This window comes from Agelaius phoeniceus, chromosome 2 (assembly GCF_051311805.1).
Source record: "Agelaius phoeniceus isolate bAgePho1 chromosome 2, bAgePho1.hap1, whole genome shotgun sequence".
In the NCBI taxonomy this organism is placed as follows: domain Eukaryota; kingdom Metazoa; phylum Chordata; class Aves; order Passeriformes; family Icteridae; genus Agelaius; species Agelaius phoeniceus.
In genome coordinates, this window is record NC_135266.1 from 117,763,110 (window position 1) to 117,775,877 (window position 12,768).

General features: G+C 50.6%; 1 protein-coding gene and 2 long non-coding RNA genes across 11 annotated transcripts in view; all 3 read right to left on the reverse strand.

Annotated features, from left to right (window-relative positions):
• Positions 1-1,287: 1,287 nt before the first annotated feature.
• Positions 1,288-7,559, reverse strand: LOC129120812 (uncharacterized). Of its 8 annotated transcripts, none has more exons than XR_013181113.1 (14): positions 7,493-7,559; positions 7,231-7,398; positions 7,067-7,152; positions 5,887-6,986; positions 5,781-5,808; positions 5,680-5,693; positions 5,526-5,566; positions 5,362-5,442; positions 5,146-5,284; positions 4,104-4,265; positions 3,942-4,008; positions 3,820-3,860; positions 2,284-3,738; positions 1,288-1,708 (listed from the first exon to the last, which is right to left on the reverse strand). It is a non-coding gene; the product is annotated as an uncharacterized LOC129120812 (long non-coding RNA). The 8 variants fall into 8 exon arrangements; XR_013181115.1 differs by having other exon boundaries at positions 4,104-4,126; positions 4,203-4,265; positions 5,526-5,693; XR_013181118.1 differs by having other exon boundaries at positions 5,526-5,693; positions 7,067-7,147.
• Positions 7,560-7,643: 84 nt separating this feature from the next.
• Positions 7,644-9,000, reverse strand: LOC143693497 (uncharacterized). 2 transcript variants are annotated; one of them, XR_013181202.1, is made up of 4 exons: positions 8,862-8,936; positions 8,651-8,772; positions 8,341-8,420; positions 7,644-8,264 (listed from the first exon to the last, which is right to left on the reverse strand). It is a non-coding gene; the product is annotated as an uncharacterized LOC143693497 (long non-coding RNA). The 2 variants fall into 2 exon arrangements; XR_013181201.1 differs by having other exon boundaries at positions 8,651-9,000.
• A 2,706-nt stretch (positions 9,001-11,706) lies between these two features.
• The window catches only part of URB1 (URB1 ribosome biogenesis factor), an 80,850-nt gene continuing 79,788 nt past the window's right edge, over positions 11,707-12,768 (reverse strand). Inside the window, exon 39 of the mRNA XM_054655044.2 lies at positions 11,707-12,432. Coding sequence (XP_054511019.2) covers positions 12,221-12,432 — 212 coding nt within the window. The 3' untranslated portion in view covers positions 11,707-12,220. The remainder of the gene's footprint in view (positions 12,433-12,768) is intronic.

Below are 12,768 nucleotides of genomic sequence, written 5' to 3' on the forward strand. Positions count from 1 at the left end.
CTAATTCTATTTTTTATATATTATTTTTAATTTTTCTATTTCTAAAGCTATTTATTTTTTTTTTAATTTTATTTTCATTTAAGTTTTAATTTTTCTATTTTTAAAGCATTTATTTTTTTATTTTTATTTCTTATTTAATTTTTATTTTTAATTTTTTATTTTTAGAGCTTTAATTTTTTTTAAATTTTATTTTTATTTTTCTATTTTTAAAGCTTTTAATTTTTTATCTTTTATTAAATTTTTATTTTTAATTTTTCTATTTTTAACGTTTTTATTTAATTTTGTAAATTTTATTTTTTATTTTTAATTTTTCTATTTTTAAAGGTTTTTATTTTTTTTTATTTAGTGCTGCCCAGACCAACTCAAGCTGGTGATTGTGGTGGTGTTTGAAGGTCTTGCATTACAGCACGATCTTTTATGGAATTCTTACAGCAGTTTACAGTTTTTATTTTGTTTTTCATTTATTTTAAATTAATTTTGTTTTTTTACTTTTATTTAATTTTTATTTTTAATTTTTCTATTTTTAAAGCATTTTATTACATTTTATTTGGTGCTGCCCAAACCTGCTGTAGTGCATTTTTATACTTTATAATACTTTGAAGTCATTTTGTTTTGTATCCCCATATTTTTCCCAAATGGTTTATCCCAAACTGTACCCCCCTCCTTCTACCTGCGTTATCCCTCTCCCGGGATGAGATCATCCCCAAAACCCCACCCTGGCTCTCTGTCAATCACTCAGCCTCCCATCCCCTCCATGCAGAAGTTTCGGTCCAAGTCGTCCAGTGATTAGCCAGAGGCCAGGGGTCAGCCCCCCGAGCCTTGCCCCATACGCTGTCCTGTATGTCTATGCCCCAGCATCCATCCCTTAGGGTCACTTACTGGTTGGTAAAATGTTATCTACTTTCAGTTTCCACCTCCCTTTAAATGTAACCTTGGCACATCTCCCTGGGGCTCTTGGCAGGAGGCCCCTGAGGTGCAGGAGCTCCTTTGGGACTCCTAATAAAACCTTGGATTAACCCCTGCTAAGAGTCGGGCCTTTATCATCTACCAATGTCTCTGGTGTCTCTTGTGCTGCACAGGGGCCCAGCCCAGGTGCCCTCAGCACCCTCGGGGCACAGAGAGTGTCTCCCCGCTCTCGGCCGTGTCAGGGCTGCCCCCCCCGGTGTCTGCCGACTCAGGACTGGCCGAGGGTTACTGAGAGGCTCGCACAAACCCGCTCAGCCGCTGATTGTGGCGGTGTTTGAGGGTCCCCAGGACGAGGGAAAAGACGAGAATCATGACTCCACCTTTCAGAAGGCTGAACTATTATTTTATGATCTCTATTATATTAAAAGAAAATGAGATAGTAGAACTATACTAAAAGAGCAAGGAGACATCAGAAAGCTAGAAAGGAATGAATAATAAAAACCTGGGACTGCTCACAGCCCCGACGCAGCTGGACCATGATTGGTCATCAAGTAGACACTGCACAGGAGTCTAATCCAAGATGCCCCTGTTGCTAAACCAACTCCAGCCCACACTCCACAGCCAGCAGATCGTAATTGGTTCCATTTCTGTTCTGAGGCTTCTCAGGAGAAAAATCCCAGCAAAAGGATTTTCATCAAACACGTCAGTGCCAGGTGATGGCACAGGCAGCATCGGCTGGCCGAGGTCACTGTGTCATCCCTGCCAGCCCAGGTGTCACAGCAAGGAGGAGAGAGTTGTCACCCTGCAATACAGAGCAATACAACACAACACACATATTAACACAAGATGATAACCTTTTTCTATTTTCATTACATGTGGATTTATTGTTACAGGAAACCCAAAACAACAAAAGCACACAAAAAACAACACTCATCTACCATTAACACTCCCTTCAGATGACACACAAAGTCACCATCCCTCTCATCACAACTGCTAAATTACACCCCAGCAATCATTGGTCCTCGGGAACGTGGTTTCCGGGAGCCTCAAAAAAATCCGCCTGCTTGACAAAAACCCCGGTCCCTGGACAGTCTGCGCCCAAACTCTGGTGATGAGCGTCACCTCACAGACCGACTGGGACCGAGAAAAAAAAAACAGCCGAGGGGGGGGGGGGGGGGGGAACCCAGCTGGGGATTTTTTATTCTAAATTTAAAAATGAGTTGAAAAACTTGAAAAGCAAAAGTCACACACACAAGGTTAAATCCAGTAATCCAGTCGGCATGCGCTGACACATGCAGAGATGAGCAGACGCAGACAGACACAGACACGTGCTCTCACACACGCTCTTCCCACTTACACGCTCGCTGCAGCCCTTACTCGAGACGCTGAAGAACGTGCTGCGACACATCTTCTGGCTGCGCTCCTTGACGTCAGTTGGTAGGTTCTGGGGAAATTGGTAGCCTCGGGGACCTGTGAGACGACAGGAAGCGGTCAACGAGTGGCTATCTGACAGCTAGGACTTGTCTCCACTCTGGACCAATAAGTTTTCTACCCAAAATCCCATAAAAGACAGATGAACAGTAAAGTTTTTATAACTCTTCTACCTGACTGTGACTACGTGCCCAGGCAGGGCAGCTCCAACCATAAGTGGTACAATATAAGTACACACAACAATGTAAGTCGATGCATACAGTGCAAGTGTACATAGAGGGTAGGTACATACAGTATAAGTCAGCACAGGTACACACAATGTAAGCCAGGACTTGAGATAACTCGCTGGAAGATGAATTCTTGAGTCCTATACCCTTCAGAAGATGGAACCTATAGAAGTACTGCAGTCACATGAGGAGGGTGCAAGACACTCCCTCTAGCAGTCCAAGAGAATGGCATGGAAAAAAAGGCACTACCAAAGCTGGTAGTGAGAAGGAAGATGGATGAGAACATCTTGTCCGTTTGAGACATTCCTGTCTCAAAGAGTAAAAATGTAAAGATGCCAGAATAAGGGATATCCAGAAAGGAACGTGAGTAGAATACAGCCTATACGGCACAGAATAGTGCCAATAAAGCATTGAGACGTAACAAAGGCCTATGACGTGGAAGACAACGGACACAGACACGGACAACACACAGACACGGACAACACACAGACACGGACAACACACAGACACGGACAACACACAGACACGGACAACACACAGACACAGGTGACATAACACAGAGACAAGTGGCAACTGCCTGGCACTGTCCCCTTAGGCACCCGAGATGCCTAGCGCAAGATGTGCCAGAGGCTGATGATGCCAAAGGAGAGGAAGCCCTATGACGATAGCACGTGATGATGAAATGTAACTCGTTAAAAGAAGTTAGTGCCAAAGCAGTTAAGAGGATGCTCGAGAGGCTCAGCAAGCCTAGAGAAGGAAGCCGATGGCCAGGTGACCGTGGCTGTAGCTCCGGACGTGAAGGCGAGCTCCTCGGGGGAAAGATCCGTGACGACGTCGGGCCGAGGAAGGCGGACGATGCAAAGTTCACGAGAATCCTGAGATGGGTCGGAACTGCCCTGCCCAGCAAAGGCCCTGGCGAGGCTGAGGGGAAACCCTCTCCCTTTACTTCCAGAGAGCTGGTCCCACTACAGACCTCTCCGCTAAACTGACATCAAATTGCCCTCTGTGATAGTAAAGGTTTTTCCCCTTCTCCCAACCACTGGCCCCAACACTTAGCTTTTGGAAAAGGAGCAGACAAAATCCATCCTCGGTCGGACGTGGATGTTGAAACGTGCTCCGTGTGTGCCTCGGTGCTGTCGTTTCCAACCTTTGGCTACAAACCTCCTCAAGTTACCTAAGACAAAACAGAAAATGTGACTACTGCCATCGAAAACAGTAATCCCCGGGACTCCTCCGCACCCCTGCCCCGGCTCACCTCAAATCTTGATTTGACTCCAGAGGGTGCCCAGAAGATACCTGCAAAAAGAATAGGTACACACTTAGCATGCTGCTGTGTAACACTCACCTGTGAGTCAGCCTGCCTAAACACCGACTCACCTGCCCTCCTAAGCTGCACACACCTGGAATGGGCATGCCCGGCCAGGATAGATGGCAAGTGGACCACCTAAAATAAAAAAAAAAAGTGGAGATGCTTAGAGCTGCACCAGAAACTGATACATCAGCAAAAACAACTGCTTCTGTACACTACTCAATGCTCACCTCGCCCACTCAGCCTTGACTTCCTAAAAAGAGAGACAAAGAAGACTGCTCTAACAGCCATCATTTATGCTCTCTCTACAGAGACAAACAGTGACTGACCTGCTCGGGGGAATCCCCTCACCCGGGATGGGGGGTTCTGCCCTGGATTTCATCCTTCTGCACCTGAAGGAAAGTTAGGACAAAAATCAAAGAGCTGCAGGATAACTTAAGAGCTCCAGACATCTTGTGCCCATCTACAAATCCCACCTAGAGTCCAACGACACCCCACATTACAAACATCAAGTCCCCGGGACTTCTCCTATTGCACCAGGCTATGCAGCAAGGCAGAGCAGCTCCAGCACAAATGTGTGCAGACACCCGTGACACAGGACAGGACAAACAACAGGAACACAACAGGAACAGAAATCTCTGGGTAAGGAAAATGACAGCGAGCACCGAGAGGACGCAAAATTAGAAGACTGAGGTGAAACTGATGGCGTGCTGATGAAGTTCAGAGAACCCTGGAGGAAGAAGATGCTAACTGAATGATTTATTCCAAGAACTGCAAAGATGGATGCCCGAGAATCCTACGGTCAGAAGCCTCTACCTGTCCCCACATTCTTACAAGTCCTAATCCATCATAACAGAACCTTGCAGGGTGCAGCTGTCCATACAGCTCAGAACAAGACCTGAAAAGACATCTGACCGGATGCTTCGAAAAAGAGTTGCCATTCTGATACCTGTCTGAGCTGCCGAGTTAAAAGTTCCATGGCATCGGCGCCAGGGCAAGGAACGCTGAGAGTACAGATACTAAGACTGATGCCAAGGTTTCTGACAGGCCCCTCAAAGGGCTATGATAAAAGACATGAGATATCCAACAACACATAATGCACAAAAGACAAGGGACACAATACACACTGGGACTGCTCTGCCCCGCTCACCTCAGCACTGGGATCAAAAGTGAGATTTTGCTTTTATGGGGCCTAAGGGGCCGCTTCATGGACACTCCCCACCTCCAAAGAAGACTCAAATCCCCCCCTCCCAGTAATTCCCAAACCAGCACCCTGCTTTCATCCCCCCTGGGGGTCGTAGCCCTCTACTTCTCTCTCAGACATCTGGGGATGCCGGTCTCAGGTGCAAAGAAAGGCCACCTCGTCAGCTGGGAAGGTCCTGCTGGCACCGGGCTGGTGTCTCTTAGACAGCTGTATTAAAGAAAACCAAACATCAATGCCTGATCGTGGCACCACATCGGCCAAAACCCCACAAGTCTGCTACTCACCGTGCTCCTAAGAACGCTCAGCTGCTCGGGCCGCACGCTTCGGGCACGCTCAGAGACCGAGGCCATCTCCACAGGGGACGCCTGGGTTAAGAGGAGATGAGGTGATTTGGCACAGCTGGAACCTGAGTGGACCCTCACTCCTCCCCCCTACTTCCCTGACTCACCACAACTCCTCAGCACTTGCTGGAGGCCACCTGGATGGCACCTTTAAATAGAAAAGTTCAGGGTTTCATCACCAAGTCCTGTAATGCATCCACAGGGCTCACACATGCAGGGAACCCGGTGCATCGGCTGGCTGGTGACAGGGGCTTGGCATACTCCGAGTGGATTGCCTAAAGTGCACAAACGAGAATGGAAGCTTAGAGCTGCACCAGAAATTGAGACCTGAGCAATAACAACTACTGCTCTCCACTGCTCACCTTGACTGCTGGTATCCACATTTGCTTCCTAAAAAGAAAGACAAAGAACAGTGCTGTAACAGAGTCACCATTTACACTTCTGCTGCAGAGACAAACGGTGCCTCACCTGCTCGGGGGAAACCCCTCACCCGGGATGGGGCCCTCTGGCACACATTTAATCCATCTGAATCTGAAAAAAAAGTTAGGACAAGAGTCAAACTGTTGCAGGATAACTTAGGAGCTCCAGACGTCTTGTGTCCATCTACAAATCCCATCTAGAGTCCCACTACACCCCACATTACAAACTCCCAGGGACTTCTCCTACTGCACCAGGCTATGCGGCAGGGCAGAGCAGCTCCGGCACAAATGTGTGTGCTGACACCCGTGACACGGGACAGGACGTGACAGACAGGGGGGACACAACAGGAACAGAAAGCTCCTGGCAAGGAAAGTGGCTGCAAGGACTCAGAGAATGCAAAAGGAGATGACCAAGATGAGACAGATGGCAAACTGATGAGGCTCAGAGAACCCTGGAGGAAGATGCTGGCTGAACGATTTATTCCAAGAACTGCAAAGATGGATACCCAGGAATCCTACGGTCAGAATCCTCTCCCTAACCTCGCATTCTTACAAAGCCTAATCCGTTGAAATGGAGCATTGCGGAGCACGGCTGTCCGTGCAGCTCAGAACAAGACCTGAAAAGCCACCTGACTGGATGCTTCCAAAGAGAGATGCAATTCTGATGCCTGTCGGAGCTCCCGAGTCAAAAGTTCAATGGCCTGGGTACCAGGCCAAGGAATGCAGAGATTACAGATGCTAACAGTGATGCCAGGGTTTCTGCTAGGCTCCTCAAAGGCCTAAAGTAAAGGACATGACACATCCAACCACACAGAACACACAATAGACAAATGACACAGTACACACCGGCACTGCTCTGCCCTGCGCACCTCAGCACTGTGATCAAAAGTGAGACTTTGCTTTTATTTCCCCCCCAGGCCTAAGGGGCCACTTCGTGGACACCCCCGTCTCCAAAGCGGACTCAAAAACCCCTCCCGGTGGGTCCCTGCCCTGCGCCCTGGTTTCATCCCCTCTGTGGGTCGTAGCCCTCTACTTATCTCTCAGGCATCTGGGGATGCCGGTCTGTGTCAGGTGCAAAGGAAGGCTGCCTCGACAGCTGGGAAGGTCCTGCTGGCACTGTTGTTAAACAACTTCCTGTTGTTTCTTCATCTGCTCCAATAAAGTAAACAAAATATCAATGCATAACCTCAGCAGCACATCGGCCAAAACCCAACAATTCTGCCACTCACTCTTTTCCCAAGAATGCCCGGCTCCTGGGGCCGCACGCTTCAGCCGCACTCGGAGGCTGACGCCATCGTCGTGGGGCACGCCTGGGCTAAGAGGAGACGAGGTGATGTGGCCCTGCTGAAACCTGAGCGGAGCCTCACTCCTCCTCCCTACTTCCCTGACTCACCGCAACTCCTCGGCCACTGCTGAAGGCTACCCTGGTGACACCTTTAAACAGAAAAGGCAGAGGCTTCATTGCCGAGTCCCATGATTCTTCCCCAGGGCTCGGGAGAGCGGCAAACCCGGCGCGTCGGCCGGTTGGTGACTGGGACTTGGCGTACTCCGAGTGGATTGCCTAAAGCGCAGAAACAGGAACGGATGCTTAGAGTTGCACCAGAAAGTGAGACTGGAGCAATAACAACTGCTTCTGTACGCTACTCAATGCTCACCTTGCCCATCTCACCTTGCCTGCTGATGTCCAGCTTTGCTTCCTAAAAAGAAAAAGAACAGAGCTGTAACAGAGTCACACTTGACACTCTCCCTGCAGAGACCAACAGTGACTGACCTGTTTGGGGGAACCTCCTCACTCGGGATGGGTGGATGGATTTTGCTCTGGATTTTATCCTTCTGCATCTGAAAGAAAGCGAGGACAAAAGTCAAAGGGCTGCAAGATATCTTCACAGCTCCAAACATCTTCTGTCTATCTAGGAATATCATCTAGAGTCCGGCGACACCCCACAAACTGCGTGTCCCTGAGCCTTGTCCTATTGCAGCAGCCTCTGCGGCAGGGCAGAGCAGCTCCGGCACAAACATGTGCAGACACCCGTGACACAGAACGTGACAAACGGGGGGACGTTAAACACGACACATTATGCTTGTGGTGAGGGCCTCGAGGGGAAAAGGCAAAAGGGACCCCAAAGACACAGTAGGTAACACGGTACACCCGACAACACGACGTGGACCGGAACTGCTCTGCCCTGCCCGCCGCCATCAAATGTGGAGTCTCTCCCTTTAGCTGTCCTAAGAGGCCCCTTGGAGAAGATTGCTTTTCCCTCTGCTAATTTTTCAATCTGTCCCAAGAACTCCCAACCTGCTACCCTCCCTTCTCCAGGCCATGGCCCCCGACTTATCTTTTGGATGATCAGCGATGTGAATCCACGTTGCACCTGAAATGAGTCTGCCTCGGAGGGCCCCGTGATGGCCTGTTAGCCTCTCGGTCAGCTACAATAAAGAAAACCAAAACCAAAGTATGAGTTTAGAGTTATGTAGGCCAAATCCCAGCAAGTCAGCTACTTGCCCTCTCCTGAGTGTGCCTGGCTCCTTCAGGCTCCACCTTCATCCTGATTCCAAGGCTGTGGCCTTTATTATCAGTGGCACCTGGGTTAGAGAAAAGCAAAGTGAAATGGCATTCCTGTGAGTGCAGTGGATGACCTTGTGTGAGGAAAACATGGGAATGCCTCTGCTATGCTTCTGAAAAGCCTTGTGTGGGGGGGCCCTCAAATAAACACCCTTTCTCACCCTGCTGCCTGCAAACCCCCCTGCCCCCCAATAACTCCTAACTGGATACCTGCTCACCCTCCCTCTCCCAGTCACAACCCTCAACTCACCTGAAGCCTCAATCTCAAACATCATTTTTAACACTGGGCAGATGCCTCCTGTGACATGATGAATCTGCTGAAAGAAGTGCTGTGCTTGACACAACCTGGGATCTCTGCAAGCTGTGCACCTCCTAAAAACAATAAAAACACAAAACAAGAACAAAACCAGAAATTGCAAATGCTCTTTATCACCCCTAAACACAAAATCCAAAATCATCACCTTAAATACTCCCTGTATTCCATGCCATTTTCTTCACAGGATCTTCCAAGCCTCTATTGCTTTAGATGCCCAGAAACACCTGCTGAAAGCAAGCTAAGCTGAAAGAGGCTCTTCACTGAAATGACAGGAGAGCCCTTACCCCAGCACATCCCAGAGAGGGAATGAAACCCCTCAGCAAAAGCTGGGGTTAATATACCCCTGATGGTGCCCGCCTCCCATTCCCATGATGCCTGGGAAAAGGGAGGGGGCTAATCCCACCGAATATAAAAGCCCTCAGAGTGGCTGCAGCTGTTTGGCTCCTCTGACTCAAATTCAAAGGGAGTAAAGGCCTTGTTATAGAAGAAAGCTCTTCAGAAAAATAACAGCGCTTTCTTTTTTACAACAACTACTTGGAGCAGAAGAACAGAAAAATGGTAAGACATAAAGCATTGTGTTTAGGTAGCATACCTAGATAAATTGGGTAATTTGCTGTTAACTTACATAATTATTCTGTGTTTAACAAAAGCCATCTCATAAATTAACACCCAAAACTCCAGCAGCCCAGCTGGCCCTACCAAATCTCTCTGTTGATACACACAGTAAACAAAACCAAAATCCCAGGAATACCTATCAGAAGTCTAGGAAAGAAACCTCTTGAAATTAATCCTACCTCAAATACAAACCAACCTGTCCAGAAAGTTAGCTTCACTCAAAAAACTATTTACACAGAGTTAATAAGACCAAGAAATAAAACAACACACCATATACCACCAACGAATACAACAGTGAAGGAAAAAAACCCACGTTTTTTTCTTTTTTTATTTCAACTAACTTCCTTTATTAGCTAGAACCAAAGATTTTGCCAGGGCTGTAACAACAACAACTTCTTTTTCTTCGTCTCCTTCTGAAATGTCCCTTCTCCTTCCCAAATTCCTTACAACTTCTGAGTTTGAATCCAAGCCAAAAGCGAAATTCGTGCACTTGTGAGTCCGGTGCTACTGTCAGATTCTCTGTCTCCCTCCACATCTTCTTACACTCTCAGTCTGAACGCTGTCCTGCCCTGATGAGTTTGACAGAAGAATTGGCACATGTTAAGAGAGCATTTCCCTCCCTCCCTCCCTCCCTCCCTCCCCAGAGCTGGTTTCCTTAGCGCATTTCAATCGATCCCAAGCCGGCAACGATGCGCGCTCACCTCAAGGCTCACAGCAAGCACGCAGCAGCTCAGGCTGACTTGGCTCCAGGGCTCCGTGCCTTGGATAGCTGAGAAAACTTCCGATGAGCCTCTGTTCCAAGACATTGGAATGCAATTTCCCTGTGCATTTGGTGTCAGCTTTGGGTCCCTCTGGGGGACGGCACCCAGCGTGACCCCCGCCCCTCGCCCGCCCCCCACCTGCTCCTGCACCGCCGTGGGGCTCCCTCTCCCGGGCACCTTGGGCTGCCCCCAACGGCATCAGAGCCCCGAGTCTTCACCCCGCCTTTCCCTGACCCCCAAAGAAGGCTCCGAACGAATCCGACTGCCCCGGACAGCAGCGCAGCGCTTCCCCCAAGCCCTTCCCACACGTGCATGGCCCCAGCAAGGGATTCTGCTGCAACAAGAAAGGGGGGGCAGCCCCCAGAAGGCTTGAGGTTCCTGCCCAGCCTCGCTGTCACGGGCCAGGGGCAGCGAGAGAGGGAGCGGCACAGACGGCGGGGACGGCCCGGCACGGAGCGGGGGCCGCTCTCAGCGCGATGCCGGCAAAGCCGCAGCTCCGGCGCTGTCGGCCGCGCCGCTTGAGCGGCACGGGGGGATCCGCCGAGAGCCTCCGGCCCCGCGCGGGGACTCCCGCAAGGGCCCAGGGGCGCCGGGCTCCGGCCCTCGGGGCTTTATTCTCCGGCAGCCCGAGCCCCGCGGCTGCGGGGCAAAGAAGGAAAGGGGGCACGGGAAGAGAGGAGCGAGAGCAGGGCACGACAAAGGGCGGCGAGGGAGCTCGGGCTGTGCAGGAAAGCGGCACGGGAAGGGAAAGCCCGGGACGAGGGTACACGGAGGCTGGGCAGAGGAAGGAGAGAGGGGGAACAGAAGGGAGTAGCGGGCTAGGGACAGGACAGGAAGGAGCCGGCTTTGCGGGGGGAGAGGGAATGGGGGAAAGGGAGCGAGAGAAGGCGAATACGGGGAGAAGGAAGGAGGGCTAGAGAGAGGGACAGGCGGGGAAGCCTCCCAGAGCCCCGGCTGCACCCCGAGCCCGGCCCGGCGCCTCGCCCTGCCCGGGATGCTGCGGCGCTCGGCGGAGCTCGGCTCGCTCCGGAGACGCTCGGCTCCAGTCGGCTCTTGGCGCCTCAACTCGGCTCTTGGCGCCTGCATTCGCCTCTTCGGCCGAGCTCGCCTCGCTTCGGCCCAACTCCCAGCCGCTCTGTGCCTTCGGCGCGCCTCGGCTCCGCTCGCCTCGCCTCGGCTCCCCGACGGCGGGCGGGCAAGCGCCGCCGCCTCCCGTTCAGCTCGCCCGGCTCGGGGCTCTCCCGCTGCCGCGTCCCGCGGGCGGCCCGGCCATGGCGCGGACACGACCGGGAGCGCGGGCTCGGGCAGGAGCTCATTAGGCTGGGACCGCACTCGTGCTAATTCATGCTCCTGAAAGCAGGAGGCTGGGTTCGGCAGAGCTCGGCTCGGTTCGGCTGCACTCGGCCCAGCTCAGTTGAACTCAACTCGGTTCGGCCAGTCGGCAGAGCTCGGCTCGGTTCGGCACAGCTCGACTGAGCTGGTTCGGCCCAATAAAACTCAGGGATAAGCACTGAGCAGGAAATCCTTTGGGGCTCAGTTCCATCTCTCACCTGTTCCAGGCAGAGGGAAGATGGGTCTGTGTCACACGTGGCGGCAGCAGCAATGGTCAGGGGGTTTTGTTTCGTTGTTTTTATTTTTAATTTTAAAAAAGGGTAATAAAAATAAACCACATCTGATATAAATGTCTTTACAAGCCATTCAAGCTTTTTAAACCTAAGCAGACCGTCCTGATTCCCGAGTCCAGTCTGCCTCTGTCTCCTCGTTCTTCGCGCTCACACCCCATTGTGGGAGGCTCTGCAGCCTTTTTTTCCCGTCCTGCATTAGAGAGAGGATGGATACCAAGGGCACACACGTGCACAATCAGTCTCTGTCTGGTACTTCAAAAAGATAAAAATCCCTGTAATAAAAATTACATAAGTAGCACTGTGTCTCAAACCGTTCAAGGAAAGGGAAACTGGACCTTTAATGTCCCTCTGAGAGAAATAAACTCTTCCCCCTGAGCTTGCACACAGTAATAAAATACTGATTTTTGTGCCCAAACAAGGCAGGTCTGGATGAGAACAGCTCAGGAGGCTTGCAGGGCTCACGGTGATGAGGACGGAGCACAGAAGAACGTTGAAGATCAATGTCAGTCCCCTGAAGTATTGCCCTGATGGAGCCAAATTTTTTTGCAAAGAGACATCAGAGTTTCTTCCCCTTGTTTCCCAGTGTGCAGGTCATCCTGTAACTCATGCTCCGCACTAGTGCAGACCAGTCTGGCATGGGTGAGTAACATATCCGGCTGCTGTGCTCCCAGCCACGTGTCCCCAATGTAAATGGAAGTCAGGAACACAGAAACAGCTGTGGAAGAAAGGGGAGAGAGAAATCAGAGAGCAGACATTCTTCTGTTTCCCCAGGGTATTCCCAAGCCAAGCTGCTCGGTTCGGTACCTCCAGGGCTGTGTTGTAAAAGAGTTCCCCAGCTCTTCTCCTAGCTGGAAAATCTTTAGTGCCTCTGCCCATGCAAAGACACAAAGACACACTCCCAGCTCTCAGGAAGGAACAAAGCAGTTTCCCGTTCAATAAAGCAGTGTGAAATCTGACCTGGCAGATCTCTCACTGACAGCAGCAGGGATCAGCATCCAGGCCCACGTGGACTTGGGTTTCTTTGCAGACTATTTTCCCTCTTGGAATCATA